This window comes from Lethenteron reissneri, chromosome 65 (genome assembly GCF_015708825.2).
Source record: "Lethenteron reissneri isolate LAM-NWPU_2019-01 chromosome 65, ASM1570882v1, whole genome shotgun sequence".
NCBI classification, from domain to species: domain Eukaryota; kingdom Metazoa; phylum Chordata; class Hyperoartia; order Petromyzontiformes; family Petromyzontidae; genus Lethenteron; species Lethenteron reissneri.
Window position 1 is genome coordinate 5,154,114 of NC_083843.1, and position 26,890 is coordinate 5,181,003.

At 51.0% G+C, this 26,890-nt stretch overlaps 2 protein-coding genes and 1 long non-coding RNA gene across 4 annotated transcripts in view; 1 reads left to right on the forward strand and 2 right to left on the reverse strand.

Moving 5' to 3' along the window:
• Positions 1–26,890, reverse strand: part of LOC133359397 (basic salivary proline-rich protein 2-like) — a 248,246-nt gene that overhangs the window by 117,585 nt on the left and 103,771 nt on the right. The gene's annotated exons all lie outside the window — the stretch shown is intronic.
• LOC133359619 (thymus-specific serine protease-like) lies at positions 997–25,857 on the forward strand. Its single transcript, XM_061578090.1, has 13 exons — positions 997–1,172; positions 2,229–2,353; positions 4,603–4,665; positions 8,255–8,354; positions 9,989–10,118; positions 10,946–11,069; positions 15,853–15,930; positions 16,342–16,389; positions 18,024–18,299; positions 20,488–20,614; positions 22,061–22,243; positions 24,133–24,281; positions 25,099–25,857. The coding sequence occupies exons 1-13, from the start codon at positions 1,097–1,099 to the stop codon at positions 25,147–25,149; spliced, it is 1,530 nt and encodes a 509-aa protein (XP_061434074.1). The 5' UTR covers positions 997–1,096; the 3' UTR covers positions 25,150–25,857.
• Positions 25,395–26,069, reverse strand: LOC133359620 (uncharacterized). Its single transcript, XR_009757177.1, has 3 exons — positions 25,767–26,069; positions 25,643–25,712; positions 25,395–25,493 (listed from the first exon to the last, which is right to left on the reverse strand). It is a non-coding gene; the product is annotated as an uncharacterized LOC133359620 (long non-coding RNA).

Consider the following 26,890-nt stretch of genomic DNA (forward strand, 5'->3'; position numbering starts at 1 on the left):
AGCTACACGGGGAGGGGAGTAGGCTTCGTCTTTGGCCTTAAAAAGGGGAAATACATGATCGGCGACGTTCCGGGCGATGTCCCTTTCTCGGGACACGCAGAGAGACAGAGAGCTGGAGAGCTCAACTGGTTGATGCCCTGACCTCACTGCTGCCCTGCAAGAGGGGGATGAGTGAGCGGGTGAGTGAGCAGCTGAATGAGTAGACGAGTGAGTTGGTGAGTAAGTGGGTGAGTGAATGAGCAGCTGAATGAGTTGGTGAGTAAGTGGGTGAATGAGTGGATGAGTAGGCGAGTGAGTGGGTGAGTGAGTGGGCAAGTGAGTGGGTGAGTGAGCAGCTGAATGAGTAGATGAGTGAGTTGGTGAGTAAGTGGGTGAGTGAGTGCGTGGGTGGGTGGGTGAGTGGGTCAGTGTGTGGGTGTGAGTCGAGTAGGTAAGTGAGCAGGTGAGTGAGTGGGTGGTTGAGTAGGTTCGTGTGCTAGTTGGTGGGTCAGTGGGTAACTTGAGATTCACTGGATACACTCTGAGAAGGAGTCACTGGGTACACTTTGAGAAGTTACGCGGCGAAACTCCGTGAATGTTTACTGGACTCATGTCAAGTCCAGCGTGGGGTAAACACGGGATGACAAAGACGGAAAGGAGAGAGAGACTCACCCAGACACAGAGACACACACCGACTCACATATAAACTCAGGTAGAGAGCCTGAGAGACTCACATAGAGACTCACACAGAGACACATCAAGACTCACACAGAGACCCAGTGACTCACATAGACACTCACACAGAGACACATCGAGACTCACACAGAGCCACATCGAGATTCACAGAGAATCACACAAAGGTACACAGACTCACATATAGACTCACACAGAGACACATCGAAACTCGCACAGAGACCCAGTGACTCACATAGAGACTCACACAGAGACACAGAAACTCACACAGAGACACGCCCATGGACACGCCTACTCATACATATACACCGATAGACTCACAGACCCACACAGACCCATCCAGGGACATACACAAAGAGAGTCACACATACAGACTCACACAAAGACTGACACAGCGACTCACACGGATCCAGAGAGATCCAGGATGAAGGTTTCTGGCCTCCTCCTCGTCCTCCTCCTCTCCGAGTCAACCCAGAGAGGGGAAGCCTCACTCACCGAGGGTGAGTGAGTGGGTGAGTGGGTGAGTGAGTGGGTGAGTGAGTGGGTGAGTGAGTGAGTGGGTACGTGGGTGAGTGAGTGGATGGGTGAGTGGCTAATTAAGTGAGTAGGTGAGTGAGTGGGTGGGTACGTGGGTGAGTGGATGGGTGAGTGGCTAAGTGAGTGGATGAGTAAGTGAGTGGGTGAGTGAGTGAGGGGGTAAACGTGTGAATGGTTGGTGAGTGAGTGAGCAGGTGAGTGAGTCGGTCAGTAGGTGAGTGAGTTTGTGAGTGGGTGATTGAGTGGCTGAGTGAGCAGGCCATTGAGTTGGTGAGTAGGTGAGTGAGCAGGTCAGTTGGATAGTGGGTGGGTGAGAGAGAGTGGATTGGTGGCTGAGTAGGTGAGTGAGTGAGTAGGTGAGTGAATACATGAGTGGATGAGGTCAGTGAGTGAGTGAGTGGGTGAGTCGGTGAGTGGGTGAGCGAGTGCATGAGTAGGTCAGTGGGAGGGTGAGTGAGTGGGTAAGTGTGTGATTGAGTGAGTGAGTGGGGAGCGGTAGTGTAGCGGTTAGCGCGCTGCCCTACGAACTTGGCTACCCGAGTTCGATTCCCGCTCACGACCAACATCAGTGACGATTATCTGAACCCATCCTGGGCCTCCCCTATGCCGACTCAGTCTCAAATGAGTACCTGGTGCGGTGTGTAAACATAGCCACTGAGGAAACAAAGGCGGTCTGGCGTGATACTAGCCACCCACCCGCTCGTGTGCCGTGCTGGTCTTCATAGTTGCTCGGTAACACCACTTGCCCCAAGTCTGATTGAGCAGGCGAGTGAGTGAGTGGGTGAGTGACTGACACCTCCAATTATAATTATCACGGTTGGCTACATATGGTGTAAAAGAAGTTCAACATACACACATGCTTAGGGTTTGTAGGTGGGTGGGTGTGAGGGTGTGTGGGTCAGTGGGTGTGTGGGTCAGTGGGTCTGTGGGTGAGTGAGTGAGAGAGCGGGTGGGTGGGAAAGGGAGTAGGCAAGTGAGTGTGCAGGTAAGCGAGTAACTTAACCCAAACTTCACCACAGGCACGCATTATGCCCGGGAGCTCAAGCAGAGGCTGCTGTATAATCGCCAGTCCCGCCTGCCTGAGGACCTGAGCCTGAAAAGTCTGACCCCGGAAATGGATTCTGATGGATTGCCCCAGATCCCGGTAAGCAGATGCTCGGGGGCCAGAGGTCATCAGGTCATCATGAGGGCATGACCTCACAGCACCGTGATGATCGCAACCACCATCATCATTCATCAATATTGAACTCCCTGAGAGAGAGAGAGACCCAGGGCACACTCACTCACCCACTCACCCATGCCCTCACTCATCCATCCACTCACTCACCCATACATTCACTCATCCATCCACTCACTCACCCGCTCACCCATCAACCTCATCCATCCACTCACTAACCCATCCACTCGCTCACCCATCCACTTACTCACCCACTCACCCATCCACTCACTCACCCGCTCACCCATCCACTGACTTACCCACTCACCCATACACTCACTAACCCATCCACTCACTCACTCACCCACTCACCCATCCACTCACCCACTCACGCATCCACTGACTCACCCGCTACGAACATGGCAGTGACCCGAGTTCGATTCCCACTCACGGACACCAACACCAGCAGGGGGTAATTATCTGAACCGGTCCCTGGGCCTCCCTTAGGTCGACTTGGCCTCAGATGAGCACCTGGTTTCAGTGGTGTGTAGTAATTATCGCCACTGGAGATACAAAGGCGGACAGGCGTAGTGCTGGCCACCACCTCCTCGTGCGCCGTGCCGGCCTTCGTAGGTTCTGATACTCGGTGCTGTGATGTTATCGACCTCGCCTGGTATACTGGAGGTCGGGAGTTCGATCCCGACCCTGAAATGCGTGCTGCTGCTGTATATTTGGAGTTTGCGTCTGTCTCTCATCATCATCAGGTCGCCTGGTAGGATGCACTGGCGGAGCCAGTGGGGGAGGGGTGGCACGAGCACCCCCCAATTATCCGATTGAAATCCCTAATTTCAATCGGATCATTGGGGTTTATTAGTAATAAATCGGCATTTTGCGACCCCCACTGCCACTGTGTAGCATAGTATTACGTGCCAGGGACTCTATGAGATGATAGGACAAGAGTCTGAGTCCATAATTGACAATAATTAACGGCAAAGCAGTTATAAGTGACTCACAGAATTGTGCACAGTTGCGTATACAGTACACGACTTCCCTGAAGGCATTCACCTTCAGCGAGCGCGATGCCGATCACACACGGTTCGAATTCGACCCTCGATCGATGGCTGCGCCATCGCTGCACACGCGTCGAATAAAAAGCAAGGGACAAGTCCTTACTTACTAACAACTCCTATCATTTTTCATTGCTGGAGGGGTTGCCCCCCCTACCTGAAAATCCTGGCTCCGCTATTGGTAGGATGAGGATGGTTCAGTTTCATTTGTGTGATCTGTTTACCTTTCTTGTACTTTGCACCACTTGTACTTTGCATCATGTTTTTGTACTGTTTGTTGTAACGTTCTTATCTCGTGCACCCTACTGGACATTTGTGACAAAAAGAGCTTCATAGCCAATTGGATTCCTCCTGGTGCAGTATAAATATGTAGTGAGTCCAACTGGGTCGCAGACGTTGTTTTAGGAGCAACACTTTTATTAAACTCTTAGCACAACATACTTCAGGCTATAAACACAACATACTCCAGGGCTATTAACACAACATATCCTCGGGTGGTGACCACCCAACTAACCATGCTATGGTAGAACTATACACGGTTCCACTTTCCCGGTCCGGACCACAAGCTGGGTCCTGGAACGCGTGGCTGGAGGCTTCTTCAAGTTTGATGTGGATCTCCTGCCTCTCCAACAGTCAGAACCCCGAGCCCCTCACAGGGCCCCCTTTATATAGGACAGGGGCTGGGGCTGGCTCCGCCTCTCGCCACGCCCACCTTCTCGATCTCTCTCGCCCTTGCCCAAAGGCTCCCGATAATTCTTCCCGGGCCACGTGACCACCCATTGGCCCCCTTCACCGGTGGCCCCCCTCCAGTATCATCCAGTCACATGTCCCCAGGTCAGCCAGAGTATCATGCCCCCAACATAACCCCAGCTGGCTGACACTCTCTCGCTATCTCAAGGGGAACCCGCACCGCACGCTGTGTGTGGTGCCACCGCGATTAACCAGTGCTCACCCAAGCCCCCACTAGGGCTGGTACTACACCCCGTGTCCTGGGTGTATACACAACAGTAGACATCCCGCCGTGGCCTCACAGGCCCAGCACCACACAGTGACATTCCCAGTCGCTACAAATACAAGATTCCGATTCTGATCTGATACTCGCTGACAGCACTTGCCTCAACAGTCTGTGTGGGCTACACGGGGTGCTGGATCTTTGTATTTGTGTTGCAGCCGCAGTTCATGGAGCAGCCTCTCGACCACTTCGACAAAAACAACAACCGCACCATCCAACAGGTACCACCACACGTACCACAACCTCGACACGTACCCATCCCACACGTACCACTACACGTACCCTCCACACATATCACCACATGTAGCACAACCGCCATACGTACTCTTACACGTACCAACACACCTACCACAACCTCCACACGTACCCACCACACGTACCACCACACGTACCACACACCCCACAGTACACCCACACGTACTCCCAGACGTACCTCCACATGTACCTCCACATGTATCTTCATGGACATCTCGTCAGCGCAAGATGTTTGCAAGTGAGGGACGTTCGTTAGTTATCTCGGGGGCTGTCTGGGCGTTACTTCACCCTTGCTGCTGATTCTCTGTTCAGTGCCTTGGTTAAGGTGCTGTGGTAAATGAAATGAAGATCAGCGGATGAGATTAAAAACAATTAAATAACAATGAAGTAAATAAATGGGAAAAATTGTTAAAATAAAAAAGATTTTGCGGCGAAGGCAGGAAAACCAAAAAGATAAAAATGTAAAAACCAAGTAAGTGAATACATGCAAAAATAAGTGAAAAGGCCGGTGGAAATAACGATATACTAAACCCCTAAAGATATTCTTCATCAACAATATAATTGACAATTCGAAAAAAGTGTCAATGACACAAACAATAGAAATCGCGAAACTTTTTTGTATTCAACAATACAAACAAAATGTCAACTAAAATTACGAACGGTAGTTATTTTATTATTTGTGTCGTAACACCAACATACGTTCTTGCTTCAATAATAGACTTTGTTGCGGACCCGCAAAGCTAAACACCTGGGCTCGGGCTTCAGTTCTTGACGCTCGAACTTCGTCTCCTCTCCAAGTCGTCCCCTCCCCACGTGCTCTCTCCCTTTGATATCCCTCAAGCCCAGTGCCGAATGAAGATAGTGCGGCGCCTGTAGAAAATGTTATAAAGGGACCCTAAAAAAATACACGTACATATTAAAACACAAATTTTAACTGACATAGTGAAGTAATTGTATTTATTCATTTGCTATACAGCCAGATAATACGAAAAATCGCTAATCTTAAACACCCAGTCGTTCGTAAAAGTTGAAGGCTGTATAGTACTATAGTAATAGAGCAAGTGCAGAATCACTGAAACGGAATTGATAGCTTGAAAGCATTTAGTGTGGGGCCCTTGAAAGTGCGGGGCCCGTAGCATTTGTAGCTACTTTTGCTACTCGGATCATCCGGTACTGCTTGAGCCCCCTTTCTGGAAGGTTCCGCTCACCCCCATTTCACTCAGCCAATCCCCGTCCTCCTTCTCCAACGATTGGCAACCGTTAACCCCTAGCAGTCCACCCTCGTTTTCCCGCCTTTTACGTTGGAATTTCTCGACCACTCAGTTAAATTCTCTGACCCTAACCGATTCCTCTTTGAGGCCTCTCTGCAACAATCAGAGGCCATCAACGCACTTCATGACTGTCCGTTTGCACGCGTACTGTGTCAGGGAAGTGGTCTGTTGTTTTCTTCGGTGTTAGGTGCCACTGAGATGTTTTAAGCTTCTTGGTTCTTTCGGTAAAGTCACGTAAAAGGGAAGTAATAAAATAATAAAAATAAAACATAAAATAATTTTCACGACGTTTCGGCCACAACGCAAGTAGCCGTCTTCAGGTGAAGAATGAAACACTGCCAAGCTTGGAGCGTATATATAAGCTGGGTTGGAGGTGGAAGAAGAGCGCCTTGACTAAAGAATTTGCATATCAAGAGGAATTTAGCATATTTATGGGAAATGCGTAGGAGGTGGGAGGGGAGGTTTTCAAAGTCATATAATGCCCATGCATTATGCAGGATTAGCAGCATCAGAGGGAGGGGGTAGCATTAACAAAGGGAGGGAATGTTAATAGTATGTAGAAGCCACGAAACATGTCAATGGGAGAGCGGTGGAGGGAGGCCCGCAGCGGAGCAAATAATGCATTCCCTGTGGAGAACACAAGATACACAGTCAATGCCAGTGAGTGGACTGCAGACCGCAGTCCACTCACTGGCACACCTCCTACGCATTTTCCATAAATATGCTAAATTCCTATTGATATGCAAATTATTTTGTCAAGGCGCTCTTCTTCCACCTCCAACCCAGCTTATATACATGCTCCAAGCTTGGCAGTGTTTCATTCTTCACCTGAAGACGGCTACTTGCGTTGTGGCCGAAACATCGTGAGAATTATTTTATTATGTTTTATTTTTATTATTTTATTACTTCCCTTCTACGTGACTTTACCGAAAGAACCAAGAAGATGAATCCCTGCAGTCACGAAAGCTTTAAATCGAAACTGTTTTAAGCTCTTTTTGAGAAGCGACCTGGCCATCACAAAGGATAAGCTCACCCAAGTTGCTGATATCATCATCGTGTGGACATTTATAGCAGCATCCAAATATTTTGAACGCACAGAGATCCATAGAGACCCATAGAGGCACGGAGACCTATACAAACACATAAATAACCACAGAGAAACATAGACACCCATATAGATACATATAGACCCATCAAGACCCATATTGATATGGAGAGACCCGGACTAATATTCAACTATTTTTGTTTTACCAGGTAAGACCCACTGAGCTGTATAGATGTTTTTTTTAGAAGCGACCTGGCCACCACAAATGACAGCGGTTCAACGAAGTAGCTTATTGCGTGGAAATGTATACCAGCAGCCAAATACTCTAAATGCGTGGTGATGTCGATTCTAAATGTGGAGGGAAAAACCAGAAGTCCGAAGTAAAATCGACACGACCACGGGAAGCGAGAGAGACAGAGACACAGACTCTAAATGTACAACAGGTGGTCAGGTTTGGGAACGAACACACTACCTCCTGTATATCAGGCGAGGTAGTTAACATCTCTGAGCCACCACGGCGCCTGTGGAGGCAACGCCGAGCTTGCCTAATGCCAAGCCGACTAAGAGGCACGAATCCAGGCCGCAGCGGCAGGCTGCAGCCCAGGAAGGCCTCGACCTGGCGCTTAGCCAACAACATTGCTGCACCCTACCAGGGAGTCCACACAGACTTACACACACACAGTGTATGTGTAGTGTATGCATGTATGTTGAACTATTTTCGCACCGTACATAGCCAACCTAGCTAATTGTTGTCGTGTATAAAGTATTGTACAATAGTGTAGTATATTGTAGTGTATAATAGTGTAGTGTATAGTAGTGTAGTGTATAGTGGAGTGTATAGGAGTGTAGCGTTTAGTGTAGTGCATAGTAGTGTCGTGTATAGTCTAGTCTATAGAAGTGTAGTGCAGTGTATTGTGTATAGTAGTGTAGTGTATAGTAGTGTGGTGTATAGTACAGTGTATAGTAGTGTATAGTGCAGTGTATAATAGTGTAGTGTATAGTAGTGTAGTGTATAGTTTACATCAATATGTACGTGATCTAACTCAACAAAAAATTATATTATGGACGCATACATTGTTTTCTCAGAACCGTATTGGGTCAGACAAAGGGGGGGTAACTACTCAGTAGAAACTAAATTCAACAACGAGAAGGTCTACACAGTAAGCCAACAAAAGGTTGAGAACCCGCTGTTGTACCCCCCCCCCCCCCCCCCCCCCATCTTTTCGTGTGTGTGTGTAGAGGTTCTGGGTCGATAACCGCTACTGGGAAGGTCCGGGTAGTCCCGTCTTCCTCTTCATCGGCGGAGAGAATCCACTCAGCAAATACAACGTCCTCCTCGGTACCAGTCTATATACACACACACACACATGTAGTGTTGTAATTATTGACGAATAAACTTCTTTATGAGGCACACTATATTTATTGTATTTTCTTCGACACGATCCCTAACACACAAGGAGTATGACGATCCCCTTACCCGATACCTGGGTAGGTATGGCCTCCGGACTGGGTGGGACATAACACTGGTGACCCGTTAGCCTAATGTCCTCCGGCTGGGACTTAGGGGAGGCTGACTGACCCGACCACTTGGTCCGTGGGTCTGGACCACTGACCTCACTGAGCTCCAGCCCTTAGAAGGGCTGTAGAGCTTGGATCCAGGGTCATATCTATCCGGCACCAATTCTCCCCCTGACCACTGGCCTCACTGAGGTCCAGCCCTTAGAAGGACTGTAGAGCTTGGAGTCCAGGTCCTGTCTTCAGCCCGGGCTTCAGTCTTCGTGTGGAGATAACTGAGCCAGAGCTCTCAGCAGAGGTCGCAAACGGGTTTTGATTCCTTACCCGTACCCGTACTCGGCCGTACCAGGGTCGCAAATGGGTACCCGTACCCGGCCGGGTACGGGTACTCGTTCCCTACCCGTATCTTACCCAAAATGTGACTCACTGTCTACCCGTACCCGGCCGCACCAGGGTCGCAAACGGGTACCCGTACCCATACCCAGCCGGGTACGGGTAGCCGGGTATCGGGTAGGGTACGGGTATCGGGTACCCGGTTGCGACCTCTGGTTTGACCCATGGCATTTCCCCCTTGAGGTAACGCTGCTGCACCCTGTTGACACCCAGTGGTACTGCAGGGCTATTGAATCGTGAGTGGCAATCACCTCTCCACACACACACAACTCTTCAGCAAAGACAAATATCCACACGTGTTGCCTGCAACAGACTGTTGCGGCCAAGTGCTGTTACTAGCAAATAGCAGCAGCGCCTATGAAGGCCGGCACTGTGGCACACGAGGGGGTGGGTGGCCAGCGCCACGCCCGGCCGCCTTTGTCTCCCCAGTGGCGATGTTTATTACACACCGCTAACTATTTTTATTACACGCTTTTATTTAACTCACTCTGTTGTTGTTGTATCCTCAAATCTTGTAACTAAATTTTTACCCACTTCCCAATGTGGTATCGACTGCAAACTTGGTATACTTATGTCATACTCATGAAAATACTATATTCTATCAAAAAAGATGATAAGAACATTTTAAACATTCTTTTTATATGTTATGTTTCGGCTTGGGTCTAATTGTCCACGCTCAACTAACGTTGGCTGTAAATCAACACGGTCCCTTGCATTATGGAAAGCTTCGGGGCCACTTCCTGGAGTCATGGAGTTCTGCCATTACGAGTACGGTACATTTCATTAAAGCGTGTTTAAAAATTTCAATATTACTTATTTCTATTTGTGCCAGGTGTAAGGCCCCACTGAGCTGTGTAGCTTCCTTCTCAGAAGCGACCTGGTCGGTCACAAATGATAGCAGCTCAACGGAGTGGCTGATATCATCATCATCATCATCACGTGGGAATTTCTAGCAGCAAAAATAATTTAGATGCATGTCTCTCTCTCTGTCTCCCCATGTCCCTCTCACCGAATCTCTTATTCTCCCCGTGTCTCTCTCTCTCCCACTCTCCCCGTTTCTCCGAGGCTCCCACGTGGAGTTGGCCGAACGTATGGGAGCGATGGTGGTGGCAGCCGAACACCGCTTCTACGGACAGAGCACTCTCCCCGAGGGAGCCGCGGACTCGGTGCTGCCCTTCCTCAGAGTGCGCCAGGCGTGAGTAAACGTGTGGGTGGAGAGGGGGGGTGGGGGAGACAAAGGCGGCCGGGCTGGGGTGGGGGGGTTTGGCGAAGGCGGGAGATGGATCGAGTGGAGAATGAGGAGGAAGAATATTGGGTGGGAAAATTGGAGGTTGGGAAGACAGAGAGATAAGGAGAGAGAGACACGGGGTTAGATACACTATGGGGAGAGAAACAAGGGGGGAGAGACACCTTGGGGAGAGAGACACCATGGGGAGAGACACGGGGAGAGAGACACGGGGGGAAAGACACGGGGAGAGAGACACCACGGGGAGAGAGACACCACAGGGAGAGAGACACGAGGAAAGAGACACGGGGGAAAGACACAGGGAGAGAGACAGGGAGAGAGACACAGGGAGAGAGACACTATGGGGAGAGACACACGAGGAGAGAGACACGGGGAGAGAGACACGGGGCAGAGACATGGGGAGAGAGACACGGGGGAGAGACACGGGGAGAGAGACACGGAGGGAAAGACACAGGGAGAGAGACACAGGGGGAGACATAGACTTTTACAATCCTTGATTTAAAATGGATACAAATTCATCAATACATTGACTGAAAAATTACAAAAACAGAAACCAACATCAAGGGCTCAGATGCCCCTGACGACGAGTCACATTTTTTGACGTCACAGAAGAAAAATGGAGGCAGGGGACCAACAGCAACTCATAGGTTATGAGGAGAGAGGCCCTGCGGTTGCCTCCATGGGTTCATGGTTCCAGCCCAGGTGTCTCCCTCCCTCTCTCCCCCCGTGTCTACATCTCTCTCGTATCCCCCCTCCCATGCCCCCCCCCGCCCCAGGCTGGCTGACCTGGTGGAGCTGATCCGCGCGCTGTCACGCGACCTCGATCTGCCTGAGGAAACTCGGTGGGTCGCCTTTGGAGGCTCCTACTCCGGGGCGCTGGCTGCCTGGCTCCGTGAGAAGGTGGGGGGGGGAGAAGGGGTGGGGGGGAGGAGGGGTGGGGGGGTTGGGGGGAGGAGGGGTGGATGGGGGGTTGAGGGGGAGGAGTTTCCACAACAACAACAAACAGCCGTGACATCACCACCAAGTGGCTGTGACATCACAACAGCAAACAATAAGCAGTTCTAAAGAAATTTGCTTTAAATGTATCAGAGTGGTGTCGTGTATAGCGTCATTTATAGTAGTGCAGTGTGTAGTAGTGCAGTGTATATTAGTGTCATGTATAGTAGTGTATAGTGAAATGTGTAGTAGTGTGTTGTATATTAGTGTTGTGTATAGTAGTGTATAGTGTAGTGTTTAGTATTGTATAGTGTCCTGTGTAGCATAGTGTATCGTGTAGTGTATAGTGTAATGGATATTATAGTGTATAGTGCAGGATGTTTATGTTGCACCGATTTCAACCGACTCCCAGCATTCCATCACCTGCACCTTCGATCAGGGTCCAGGATACCTTATCGGAGAACGTGGAGAATTAATTTTCCTCATCTTAGCAGCTGCCCGTCACACACAGAGTAGACATCGGCGAGAGAGATTCACTGTCGTGTTGCAAATGCCAGCGCAGCCTTCGGTCTTTAATCACCATGACGACATCGGAGCGACCGCCAAATGAGTGGTCTGCATCGCTACCGCGATCCCCCATGCTCTCTGCACGGCACGGAGAGACGTGGGCAGCATATGGAAGACACTTATATCGGCACTTGAGAACTTCCATCAGCGCTGCTTATGTAATAATCCTTGTCATGGCCTCGCAGGACGAACAAACAATCATCAGTGGTCTTGAACAGGCCGGATCCTCGAGTATTGAGGCTGCTGTCATTCGACGGCAGCTCTGCCGGGGTAGGAGTATTGTCAGGATGCCCAGCTCGAGACTTCCCAAAGCAAACATCTCTCCACGACGGCGAGATGTTAAGTGCCTCGCCTGGTATACAGGAGATCGTGGGTTCGATCCCGACCCTGATGCCTGCTGTAAATTTGGAGTTTGCGTGTCTCTCTCCCCGTGGTCGTGTTGAATTTTCTCCGGGTCCTCTTGTTTTTCCCTCTGCGTTCAAAATCAACGTAACACGTCTGCTGATATGAAGTTCCACGTGATGATGATAAGCCACTTCATTGAGCTGTCATTTTTGGCGGGGTCACTTGTGAAAATTAACTATACAGCTCAGTGGGGGCCTAACCTGGTAAATAAAAACAATTGTTAGTAAGTGAGTTGGAGGTTTGCAGGGGAGGCGTCTTTGCGGCCAGATTTATATTGATAATGATGATGAAGAAGAGTGACAGGAGGGACTGGAGGAAGAGTGTGCTAATTTGCCCTTCTAGTTCAGCTCTTTTACTCCAAAACCAAGATCGGGACATGCTCCAGAGGGGGCAATGATTCATTTTTTAACCGGGACATCCACAACTGGAGCAACCTCACCAAGTGCAACATCGACCCGGTAGCGTGGGAGTAGCCGGCGAGCGAGTGTTCACCTTGGAGAGCTCGAGTATACCAGGGACCAGGGGGATGTTCGACGACACTTCGAGTCACGAAGAAGCCGTCGTGAAACTGACAAAGTGGGCACGAAAGAGACAATATACCCAGGCCAGCCGGGACACTCAAAGCTTTCCAAACTATCAATAACTACAACGCACGTGCTGTCAATTGAAACAATATATGTGGTTCCTGCGTACTCACAAACTCTGACTATCATCGCTGTCGATGGATGATCATCATTATCAACCTCGAGGGATCCCAGATGATGATGATAATGCACTTTGAGGTCACGTGATGCGTGGAAGGCTCTCTGTTGGCAGGAGGTCACGGGGCAGACCCATGTACCATGGGCTGGCAGATGCACCACCTGTGCTTCCCACTTCGCCACCGCGCTATGCTTTCCACCCGGTCCTCTGCTCGTTGTTATGAGCATTGCTCCTCCACCTTCCATTGTTGTAGGAGGTCGACTGCCTCCAACTGACCAGCAGCATCCTTTACGAGCCTCCTCCACACAGGTCAATCCTTGCATCACTGGTAACGGTAATCAGCAAGTTAATGGCTGCACTACCACTCCCCACGTGTGGCCACATCACCACCTCGCTCACGATGCGATGCTGGTCGCTGCCAAACACTTAGCCCTACAGGCCGTGTGGGCTACACGTGCAGCTCTGTAGTTTGTGTTTGTTTGGCGGTCGCGTGGTTTTCTCTTCTGGGTCACGGTCAACACAAATGTCCCCATGTGATTACAACACAACTCGCCCGCTCAGCCACCCACATTCCACCCGCACTGAACCCAGATGCCACGACGAGTGGTACGTTGATGCAATCACTCACTCACCCAGTTACCCACTCACCCACTCACTCAGCCACTCATTCACCCACTCACTCACCTCACACACTCACCCACCCACTCACCCACTCTCTCACTCACTCAGCCACTCATTCACCCACTCACTCACCTTTCTCACTCACCCACCCAATCACCCACTCACCCACTCTCTCACTCAGCCACTCATTCACCCACTCACACCACTCACTCACCCACTCACCCACTCTCTCACTTACTCAGCCACTCATTCACCCACTCACTCACCTCACTCACTCACCCACTCACTCACCCACTCACTCTGTCACCCACTCACCCACTCACTCACTCACCCACTCACGTACTGACTGACTGACTCACTCCACTATAAAAACAAAGACCCCCGTATAGCCATGAACAGACTGTTGGGGCAAGTGCTGTTAGCGAGTAGAAACACCTCACACACCTCACTCACTCACCCACTCTCTCACTTACTCAGCCACTCATTCACCCACTCACTCACTCACCTCACTCACTCACCCACTCACTCACCCACTCACTCTGTCACCCACTCACCCACTCACTCACCCACTCACCCACTCACTGACCCACTCACGCACTGACTGACTGACTCCACTATAAAAACAAAGACCCCCGTATAGCCATGAACAGACTGTTGGGGCAAGTGCTGTTAGCGAGTAGAAACACCTCTGCGTGTTGGCACAGCATGGTAGGGAGTGGGTGACCAGCACCACACGCGGCCACCTTTGTCTCCCTTGTAGCGATGTTTACTGACCGCTGTATTTGAGGCCAAGTCGACCTAGTGGAGGTGCAGGACCGGTTCAGATTTTGTTTTCATACCGCATTGCGCTGGTTGCGAGACCACCGCTCTCCACAACAAAGGCCGGCACTGTGGCACACACAAAGACAAAGATCCGCCGTATAGCCTTGACAGACTGTAGAGGCAAGTGCTGTTAGCGAGCACCTATGAAGGCCGGAAAGGTACACGAGGGGGTGGGTGGCCAGCACCACGCCCGACTGCCTTTGTCTCCCCAGTGGCGATGTTTACACACCGCACCAGATACTCATTTGAGGCTGAATCGACATAGGGGAGGCCCAGGACCGGTTCAGATACTCGCCACTGGTGTTGGCCGTGATAATCGGGTTCGTAACGCAACGTGCTAACCGCTACACTACCGCTCCCCACTGTGGCACACACACACGCACACACACAAACACGCACACACGCACGCACGCCTCACTCCACAACTTGGAACTTTCCACTCTCATCTCCCCAAATTGGGATTACGAGTTCAAAGTCTGCGTTACTGAAATCGGAGCAGTGGTATGGATTGTTTTGTACGTGCTTGTGGACACGTGTTTATATCGTGTGGTGGTTAGCGCACTGCACTACGAACCCGGCAGATACCCGAGTTCGATTCCCGTTAATGGCCACCAACACCAGCGGTAGCGATTATTTGAACCTGTCCTGGGCCTCCACTAGGTCGACTCAGCCTCAACTGAGGACCTGTTGCAGTGTGTAAAAGCATCGCCACTGGGGTGACAAAGGCAGCCCTGATAACATCCGATTACTACGGTTGGCTATGTACGGTATTAAAGAAGTTCAAAATACATACATCATGGGGAAAGGTGACTGCTGGGGCTGCCGTGCCTCAAATATTAGAGTAGCCAGCCCCTGTGTGTGGCTGATTGAAGTGCCGTCTGTTGAGGAAGTACGATGAGTGATCCAGAGTCTGATACCAGGAAAAGCACTGGGTAGAGATGATCTCCCAAGAAAATTTTTGAGAGAGGATGGTGTTTGTGTGAGTGAGGGATTGGAAAAGGGAGTGAATGAGTGGGTAAACGAGTGGGTGACTGGATAAGTGTGTGGATTGGTGAGTAAATAAGTAGTATAGCAGTTAGTGCGCTGCGCTACGAACCCAGTGACCCAAGTTAGATTTCCGCTCATGGCCACCACCAGTGACGATTATCTGAACCGGTCCTGTGACTCCCGTCGGTCGACCCAGCCTCAAATGAATACCTGGTGCGGTGCGTAAAAACATCGCCACTGGGGAGACAGAGGCGGCCGGGCGTGGTGCTGGCCACCCACACCCTCATGTGTAATTCCGGCTTTCATCGGTGCTACTCGCTAAGATCACTTGCCAGAACAGTCTGTTACAGGCTACATGGAGGATTGTTGTCTTTGAGTGAGTGGATGAGTGACTGAGTGAGTGAGTGGATGGGTGAGTGAGTGGATGGGTGAGTGGGTAACTTACAGCACCACACCTCTTACCATACTTAAGGTGATCAACATCTCACTGTCTCCCCGCATGTCTCTGTATCTCCCCATGTGTATCTCCCCATATGTTACTCCCCATGTATATCTCTCCGTGGGTATCTCTCCGTGTGTATCTCTCCGTGTGTATCTCTCCGTGTGTATCTCTCTGTGTGTATCTCTCTGTGTGTATTTCTAGTTCCCGAGCCTGATCTTTGCCGCCATTGCCTCCTCCGCCCCGGTTCGCGCCAAGGTGGACTTCCACGAATTCAACGAAGTGAGCGCCACCACCACCTCCACCACCACTACCACCATCACGACCACCTCCACCATCACCACCACCACCACCACCTCCACTACCACCTCCACCACCATTACCACCACCACTACCACCACCACGACCACCACCACCTCGACCACCAACAACTCAACCACCACCTCAACCACCAACACCACCACAATTCGCACCACCACTACCACCATAATGCTACTGCTGATGATGATGATACTGCTGATGGTCCTGAAGCTGATGATGCTGATGATGATAATGCTGCTGCTGATAATGATGATGCTGATGATGCTTCTGATGTTGCTGATGATACTGCTCCTGATGATGCTGCTACTTATGATGCCGATGACGCCGTCGATGATGTTGCTGATGCTGCTGAGGCTGTGTGTGTGCATGCAGGCGGTGGGCAGGTCCCTGGCTGACCCCATCGTGGGCGGATCGAAGGAGGTGAGGAGCTTGATATCAGGCGGAAGCCATTGTGAACCTGGTGGTAGTGAGGGTGGTGGTGGTGAGGGTGGTGGTTGTGAGGGTGAGTGGGGAGCGGTGGCACAGCGGTTAGTGTGCTGCGGTACGAACCCGTGGTGCTGGCCACCTACCCCCTTGTGTGCCACAGTGCAGGCCTTCATCGGTGCTCGCTAACAGCAATTGCCCCAACAGTCTGTTGAGGCTAAACGGGGGATCTTTGTCTTTGTTTTAGCGTCAGCATGTTGGGATGGCTGATCGATGCCTGGGTGTGGTCGAGGGATGGCTCCCTATTGGTCAACCACGTTACGTATGCTGATGATCTGGGATGACCTCTGGTGCCTACATTATTTAACATCGTTTTCAACAACGTAGTTCAAGAAGCCTTCCATGGTTTTACCAAGTGAATCTCTATCTGTACAGATACAATGGGAGGCTGATAGATACCCATTTGTGCTCAAGGAATGGACCTCTTTTATATAACCATGGTATGTGTGTTGATGATCTGGTGATTGCTGCTAACTCTGAGAAAGAGTTGGAGGCACTGCTGCTGAACCTGCAGCGTGCCACTTAGAGGTGGGGCCTTAACATCAGCCCCTTCAAAACTAAGCACCTGCCTGGGTATTTTGTGCCATCAAACACTTCAGCCCCCTCAGCTCCCCATTGGTGATGGAACAGTTGTGGAGAGAGTGGAGAGGTTTCCGTACCTGAGCCGGCGGCTTATGGCCAGCTCTGTTTTGGCAGCAGAGGTCTCACTCCGAATCAGTCGAGTGGCAATATCTTTTAATCGGCTGCACAATGCTGTGTGGAAGCTACCTGGTCTGTCGCTCCACACGAAGCTTCAGGTCTTCTCGGCCAGTCATGCCTTCCCTTCGCCATGCTTGCTAAACGTGGATCACTTTAGGTAAGTGAATGTATGCAGGTCTGTCCCGTGACCCCCGGCACCTAGCCTGGCACAGCAGCCAACCAATGGCACCTGGGTTTAACCAGGATGGATCACAGTGTGGGAAGCTTACATATGCTAGAAAAGAAAGGGAGATCTGATTTCCCTCCCTCCTCAGTGTCTCCACCATCTCTCTCTACTGTAATTCTCTGTCAGTAACTCCACGCTAATGCCCGATCCACAAATACAATGAAGGAGACATCACAGCAATCCGCTCCGCTACTCCTGACGCGGTTGTCTCGCTTGACTCACCTGAATGTGAAATTGTTAGCTGTTGCTCTGTATCTACATCAGCCATATGGAAGGAGAAGGTAGGCCGGGCATTCAGAGCCCTTGCTGTTGGTCTCTGCCTTTGTTTTTTTTTACGTCGATTTGTTTAAAAATTTCTTCCCATTTGAAATAAAATATTTTCAAAGTCTATCTCTCTCTCTCCTCGTGTATCTCTCTCTATTCCCACCTCACGTCCCCCCCACCCCCGCGTCTCTCTCCCCATGTCTCTCTCCCTGTGTCTCGCTCTCCCAATGTCTTTCTCTCCGTGTCTCTCTCCCTGTGTCTCTCTCACCACGTCTCTCTTTCTCCGTGTCTCTCTCTCTCTCCGTGTCTGTCTCTCACTCCGTGTCTCTCTCTCTTTCTCTGCCTCTCTCTCCCCGTGCCTCTCCCGGCCTCTCCTACCCAGTGCCTCCGCCGCGTCTCCGAGGCGTTCGCGACCATCGACAAGATGATCCAGAGCGACCGCCTCTCCGAGCTGAGTCACGACTTCTCGTCGTGTGTGCCCCTGGCCGCCGATAGACCCCGCGACGTCGACACCTTGGTCACCAACTTGGCCGCGGTCTTCATCATGGCCACCACCTTCAACGCGGAGGCGCACGACGCCTCCGTCGCCGACGTCTGCACCACGATGACCGACGAGTCCCTTGGCAACTCCTACACTCGCCTCATCCACATCAACAAGGTTCCCTCGCCTTGTTGGCTGGCCTGACTCACACCAACAAGGTTCACTTAGCTGCTTCACATCAACAAAGTTAATTCGCCTCACCGACACCAACAAGGTTAAATCACCTGACTCACATCAACAAAGTTCACTCAACCTGTTCAATCATCTGACTCACACCAAGGTTCACTCCCCGGACCCACATCAACAAGGTTCACAATATGTCCGTCTCGCTGGTTGTACCCTGTGTTATTTCTTCTTTATTTGTGTGAGTTTGTGTGTGGATCCCTATCTCCCTGCCCCACCCTCTGTGACCTGGCAGAGAGAGAGAGACAGGGAAAGAGAGAGTTTATTACTGCCCAGCAGCTAAGGACTTGTACGTGTGTTGAATTTCTTTTTCACCGTACATAGCCAACCGTGCTCATCGGAGGGTGGGTGAGTGAGTGAGTGGGTGAGTGGCTACGTGAGTCTCTGTATGTACGTTGGACCTCTTTCGCACCGTGCGTAGCCATCCGTGCGAATCGCAGGTGCCAGGGGATAAGGACAATTAACTCCACATCGGGGGTCCACGATTCAAGTGGATATCTGAGGCCAGTCACCAAGCCTGGATAATAAGGAGGAGGAGGAGGGTCGGGCGAAAGGGTGGTGCCGGTCATTCGGCTCGTGAAGAAAAAAAAACGAAAGGAATCCAAGAATACCGGCTCGGACGTCGCCCGGGTCAACCAAGGTCCGCGTCCCCAATCGAGTAACTGGGGGATTGGGTCGATAAATTTGGTACCGGAAACCATCAGCAGCAGCAGCAGCTACGGCACCGTCAGGAAACAAAGCGGACATTTTCCAAAACAACGAAGAGGCTGAGAATGGCGAATGAGATCACAGTTGGCGGATGTGGAATGTGGAACACTGTGGGCAATGGGACAGTTAGAGCTGTTGAGAAAGTAAATGGAAATATACCAAGGCACGGCAATCCTAGAACAGGCAGTAATGGGGTGAACAGGAACGGGAGGAGATAAATTTGAGGGGGGGGGGGGTGAAGTGATCTGTAAACACCAGAGGAGTAGGGTTACTGTTGAGCGCAAAAGCCAAAGCATCGTTAATGGAATACAGACCAAGAATAAATTGAGCAATATGTAATGGGCAACCCATAAATATGTCTGTTATCCAAATATACGCACCGAGCGTGCAGAATGGGGTATTGAAGATATCACTCACTCACCCACTCACCCACTCACCCACTCACCACTCATCACTCACTCACTTACTCACCCACCCACTCACTCACCCACTCACTCATCACTCACCCACCCACTCACTCACCCACTCACCCACTCACCCACTCACCACTCACTCATTCACTTACTCACCCACCCACTCACCACTCACCCACTCACTTACTCACTCACCCACTCACTCACCACTCACTCACCCACTCACTCACCCACTCACTCACCACTCGCTCACTCACTCACCCACTCACTCACCCACTCACTCACTCACCCACTCACTCACCACTCACTCACCCACTCACTCATTCACCACTCACCCATGAAACGTTGCAAAGCACGTTAAAGGAACTGCCTCGGAAAGATATTAAGATAATTGTTCAACTAACTTAATACAACCTTTTTGTTTTGTTTACAAGGTGAGGCCCACTGAGCTACATAGCTCTTTATCAGGAGCGACCTGGATATTCCCCTTGATTTGAAGCTTTCGTGACTGCGGGAATCCAGACTCTTTGGTTCTTTCGGTAAAGTCACGTAGGTATAAAATAAAATATATCACGACGTTTTGGGCGCAACACAAGCATCCCACCTGATGATCGACGCTTGTGTTGTGCCCGAAACGTCGTGATTTATTTTATTTTATACCTACGTGACTTTACCGAAAGAACCAAAGAGTCTGGATATTACCATTGACAGCTTAACGAAGTGGCTCATCATCATCATGATCCTGTGGAAATGCACAGCAGTAACCAAATACTCTGAACGTGTGATGTCGATTCCAAATCTGGAGAGGGAAAACCGGAGGACCCGGAGAAATATCCACGCGACCACGGGGAGAGAGACACGCAAACGCCACATATACAGCAGCAGGCGTCAGGGTCAGATCGAACCCATGACCTCCTGTATACCAGGCGAGGGAGTCAACATCTCGCTACCACTCTCCTCACCCCCGCCCCCCTTTCTCATCTCTCTCCCTCTCTCTCCAGAGGTATCTGATCAAGAGAATCCCCTGCACGGTGAACCTCTACCAAGGGGTTATCTCTGAACTCCGTGACCCCCAGCGGTCGGAGCTGAGACCCTGGTTCTATCAGAAGTGTACGGAGCTGGGCTTCCGTGAGTATCACACCGTGGAGATGCACGTATATAGCTATAGACAGAGATAGACACATCTACATAGAGATACACAGAGATAGAGTAACATGAAGATAGCGAAAGGCACTATGCAGGTGTACAGTAGAGTCTCGATTATCCACGCTAATGATGGGAAAGATGGCCGGGGATAATTCAAAATGGCGAATAATAAAAAATATTTAAGCATTCCTTCTAGACCACAAACATAGGTATACATTATTTTTAAGTTAAGAAAATTTTGTTTGTTAATAAACCAAACTAAAATGTGTAGTAAAGAATATATTGATGTTGCTTTATTACAGAAGTCCATAAAAAAACACACGCTCATGTGAAAAGTTTTGTAAAATCCTTTAAATTTTAAACAACCATCCTTCAGAGTATCTGCCATCGCACAGTTTCATTAATTAAAACTCACAAAATAAATGATCGGATAAATCACTCAAAATAAAGCACGAATGACGATCTCGATTGTTCATCTTTCAATTTAGAACGAATACAAATGATCGAGAGATCAATGATGCGCATGCTCAGTGATAATAATAACACCTTCCTGGCTACTGCTCAGCAGAAAACTCGGCCCACTAAGTGGATGATAGCAGCAAAGCCACGCCAATCAACATCAATCAAACTCCGCCTCACTGTTGTATAGATATTGCAACTACTGTACTGTAGGGGCGATCACGTGGATTTTGGATGAACCATGAGTAACTTATTTGTTCGGTTTAAGCACCATGTGACTTTTAATAAGCATATCCAAGGATAACAATGTATAACAATGTTTTTAGATTATTAATTTGGGCTTAAGGGATAATCCATGACTCATTAATTAATGTCAAAATCTCAGGTGTGCTGTTAATCCGCAAATTAGATAAAACGCACCTGGATAATCGAGAGTCTACTTTATACGTAGCAATACAATGGGCTGCCCAAACAGCTTATGTTTGGTTTGGTGGGTGGGTGAGTGAGTGTGTGCGTGAGTGAGTGAGTGAGCGAGTGAGTATGCAAGTGAGTGAGCGTGGAGTGTGTGAATGAGTGAGTGTGGAGTGTGTGAATGAGTGAGTGTGGAGTGTGTGAATGAGAGAGTGAGCGCGTGAGTGACAGCACGAGTGACTGCATGGGTGGGCGTGCGAGTGGGTGAGTGGGTGGGTGAGTGAGTGTGTGAGCGTGAAGTGTGTGAATGAATGAGCGAGCGAATGAGCAAATGTGCGAGTGACTGAGTGGGTGAGTGGCTGGGTGAGTGAGCAGGTGAGTGGGTGCGCGTGTGAGTGAGCGAGCAAATGAGTGAGTGTGCGAGTGACTGAGGGAGCGAGAGAGCATGCGAGACAGTGAGCGTGCAAGCGAGGTGCGCGAGGGATTGAGCGAGCGACCGACTGAGGAGTGACAGAGTCACCATCTGACCCGTTTCCCGTGGCTTGACCGCGCGAGCAGTCCAGACATGCCGCCCCCGGGAGGGCTGCCCCTTCTCCAAGCTGCTGTCCCTCGAGACGACCGCGGCGATGTGCACCGATACCTTCGGCCTCACCCAGCAGGATATGGAGCGCGGAGTGGAGTCCACCAATCGCATGTTCGGAGGCGATCGCCCCACGGGGAGCCGCCTGCTGTTCGTCAACGGTGAGCCCCGGACGGTCATTGCGGCTCGCCACGGTGGCTAGGTAGATGTTGTCTCCCTCCCCCGGGTACGTAGAAGGTCGTGGGTTCGATCCTGACGATTCCTGCTGCTGTATATTTGGAGTCGGTGTATCTCTGTCCCTCCGTTTTTTTCCCCTCCACATTGAGAATCAACGTCATGCGTTTATTATAGGTATTTGGCTGCTGCTATGGAGTTTCACGTGGTGGTGATGATGATGATGATGAAACACTTCCTTGAGCTACAGAGCCCAGTGGGCCTTACCTGGTAAAAAAAAATTAACGGGGTCGTGGGGTCAGCTTCGATCATTTGGGATATTGAATCGGTCACTTAGCCACTAACTCACCCATTCACTCACACACTCACCTACCCACTCACCCTCTCACTCACCCACTCACTCAACCATTCATTCAACCACTAACCCACACACTCAGTCACCCACTAACATACCCATTCACGCACTCACTCACACACTCAATCAACCACTCACTAATCCATCACTAACCCACTCACTCACCCAGTAACCTACCCACTCACCCACTCACTCACTAACGCACTCATTCACCCACTCACCCACTCACTCATCCACCCACTCACTCACCCTCTCACCCACTCACTCAACCACTCACCCACCCACTCACTCACCCGCTCGCTCACTCACTCAACCACTCACTCACCCACTCACTCAACCACTCACCCACTCACTAACCCACTCACTCACCCACTAACCTACCCACTCACTCACCCACCCACTCATCCACTTAATAACCCACTCACTCACCCACTAACTCACCCAATCATTCACCTACTCACCCTCGCACTCACCCACTCACTCATCTACTAACCTACCCACTCATCTACTCACCCACCCATCCATCCACTCAATAACCCACTCACTCAGCTCCACGCACTTACCCACTCACTCACCTATCACTAACGCACTCACTCACCCACTCACTCATCTACCCACTCAACCACTCACTCAGTCACCCACTCACCCAACCACTCACTCACCCGCTCAATCATTCACCCAACCACCCACTCACTCACCCGCTCACTCACACCACTCACTCACTCTCCCACCGACCCACTCACTCACTGATTCACCCATCCACTCACTCACCTGTCCACTCACTCACCGACTCACTAATCCATTCACTCACCCACTCACTCACCAACTCACTCAACCACTCACTCACCCATCACTAACCCACTGACTCATTCACTCACGCACTCACACATTCACTCACATACTCACCCACTCACCGAGTAACCGACTTGCTCACTCACTCACCCATCCACCCATTCACTCACTCACCCATCCACTTACTGACCCACGCACTCAACCACTCTCTTACCCATCACTAACCCACTCACTCACCCATCACTAACCCACTCACTCAGCCACTCACACACTCATCCACTCACTCACCTATTCACCCCCTAACCCAACCACTCACTCACCCACTTACTCACCCACTAACTCACCAAATAATTCACTTACTCACCCTCCCACTCACTCATCTACTAACCCACTCACTCACCCATCACTAACTCACTCACTCACCCACTCACCTATCCACTCACCCACTCACTCACCCACTCATTCACCTATTCACCCACGCATTCACCAACCACTCACCCACTCACTCACCTACTCACCCACTCAAAAACCCACTCACTCACTCACCTACCCACTCACCCACTCACTCACCCACTCATTCACCCACTCACTCACTCATCATACTGTGTGTGTGTAGCATCACAGCGACATCCGCAGGATTGATCGGGGCAGGCCAACCAGACCCGAACCACGAACCTCTGCACCTGACCCCTGCTGATCCCCTCCTCCTATCCTCCGCCGTGTGTGCAGGGGACGTGGACCCCTGGAGGGAACTCAGTGTGGTGGCCCCCTTCAGGGGGTCCGCGGTGAAGACTCTGACTGTGAGGGGAGGGGCACACTGCTCCGACACCAACCCCAGCCTCTCCCGGGACTCTCCCGCACTCACGCAAGCCAGGAAGGTGGGAAGAAGGGGAGGAGAGGGGGAGTGGCAAGGTGGAACGGGGGGTAGGAGAACGGGGTGGAGGAGGAGGAAGCAAGATGAGCCTTACATAGATACAAACCTAACTAAAACTATTTTTATTTTATTTTACCAGGTAAGGCCCCACTGAGCAGTGTAGCTCTTTTTATCAGAAGCGACCTGGCCATCACAAATGATAGGCCAACGAAGTGGCTGATATCATCATCACGTGGAAATTAATAGTTAATAGCAGCAGCCAAATCCCATGATGTAGCTGCCAACCCCGAGCTCTCGATGTCCTGATAGTGCATTGTATTTGTGCTGTTCGCCTTTTCCCGTCCTCTGGTCTAACACTGTTTGAGACTAGGCTCTAAAGAAAGCTGTCTCTGGTGTGGACCAATCAGTTTCAAAGACAATGCATTATATACTTCCGGAGCATTTTTTTTTTTGCACGTTCGCCAAAAGTATATGTGGTTAATGCAGTTCATGATTCCTTGCAAAAGGTTTCAGTTTGGTGTTTTAACATCTTAACACCTCCTGTTTTATTGCCAGAAAGGGTAAAGCCTATTCTTATAGCCAAATACTCTAAACGCATGTTTCTACAGACTCCTAGAGACCCACAGAGATCCAGAGACCCAAATAGAACCATATAGACCCACAAAAACCTACAGAGACCCATAGAGACACATGCTCATCGAGACCCTTATTAAAACCACATGCACCGATCCGCAGCAGGAACCCATTTGAGGCTTAGTCGACCTTGTGGAGGCCCATACACAAGCTCGTGCTCTCTCTCTCTCCCCCTCCCCTCTCTCTAGGCTATCGGACAGCAGCTGGAGGCCTGGCTCCGGATGTCACGTGACCTCTGAGCTGGGACTGCATTGCAGGGCAGCTCGGCCCTGATTGGCCGACGTGGAGGGGGGGGGGGGTGATCACGTGACCTTTTAACTGTGACGTCAACCGCAGGGCAGCTAGGCCCTGATTAGCCGACGGGGGGGGGGGGGGCAGTCATGTGACCTCGGCTCAGATTGCCGAGGGACCTGCGAACAAATGGCGCCCCGTTTCCACCCCTCGCCATTCCCACCTGGAAACTTCCCGAATCGGCTTCCAACCAGGTTGACAGCTGCGGTGAGTCGCAGGCAAGGCTGTGGAGCTGGTTGGTGCTGAACCTCACCCAACCATCTCACCCAACTCTCTCACTCAACCGTCCCACCTCACCTCACCCAACCCCTCTCACCTCACCTCACCCAACCCTCTCTCACTTCACCTCACCCAACCCTCCCATCTCACCTCACCCAACCCTCTCAGCTCACCTCACCCAACCATCCCACCTCACCCAACTCTCTCACCAAACCATCCCACCTCACCTCACCCAACCCCTCTCACCTCACCTCACCCAACCCTCCCACCTCACCTCACCCAACCCTCTCAGCTCACCTCACCCAACCATCCCACCTCACCCAACTCTCTCACCCAACCGTCCCACCTCACCCAACCCTCTCACTTCACTTCACCCAACCACCTCACTCAACCCACCAAACTCACCGCAGCCAACCCTATCATCTCAGCTCACCACCATCCCCACCGCTACCGCCCTGCTTTACGCTTGAAATAACATCGCGATTCCTGCCGAGGGTACTTCCGAACCGGTTTTAACCGGTTTCTAGGGTATCTGATTTGATAATGTGCCTTAAATTAAATGCTGCTCGAATCTTCGCTTCCAGTCAATCAAGGGGAGGAGAGGAGGTGGAGGAGGGGCAGGAGGGGAGGTGGAGGAGGGGCAGGAGGGGAGGTGGAGGAGGGGCAGGAGGGGAGGTGGAGGAGGAGGACGAGGGAGAAGTGGGTGGAGAAGAATAGGGTAAGGAACTTGGAGGCTGTGCAAGTGGCTGTGATTGGCTCAATAAACGCGCCTGTAGTTACACCATCGCCGTCTCCCTCCCTCTGTCTCTCCACTTGCGCGGGCGTTGGCCGCTACGGAAGGAGCTGTGTTTGGCTTCCAACTGCACCACTGCGCGGATATAAGTGAGTTGGTGAGTGAGTCGGTGAGTGAGTGGGTCAGGAAGAGTCCGGAAAAAGCAAACCCCTACCGCCTCGGTGGTTGCTGGACGATAATGCTGTGGAGTCTGTGAACAATGCCATTGGGGGGGAGGAGGGAGGAGGAGAGGGGGAGGAGGATAGCCTGTTAACCCTCATGGTGCTCGTAGCCACCATGGGGGCTCTGGACGGGTGCAAGGGGCTAGTGACCCCTGAAACTTCAATTCAATGACCACGAAACCACGTAAAAAATATCGAACTAACTTGTGCCGGAGGCCCCGGGAGGACAGGTGTCTTTAAAGTTTCCTGGCCAAACCCGATTTAGCAAAGCCAGGAGACTCAACCCGTATCCTTGGGGTTCCTCCAGAAATGGCAAAAGGCCACTGCAAGTGGCTATTTACAATGTTTGAATGCTTATTGCGGAGAAGAGGCTGCCACTTCTCTGTCTGTAGCTGGACCGGTACCGCCTGGATCTAAGTGGTATTCATGAGATCCGGTGGACCGGTTCTGGCACCAGTCACCAGGAAACTGCCAAACAAGAGGGAATGGCTCTTCTTCTGAACAAAATAATGGAGG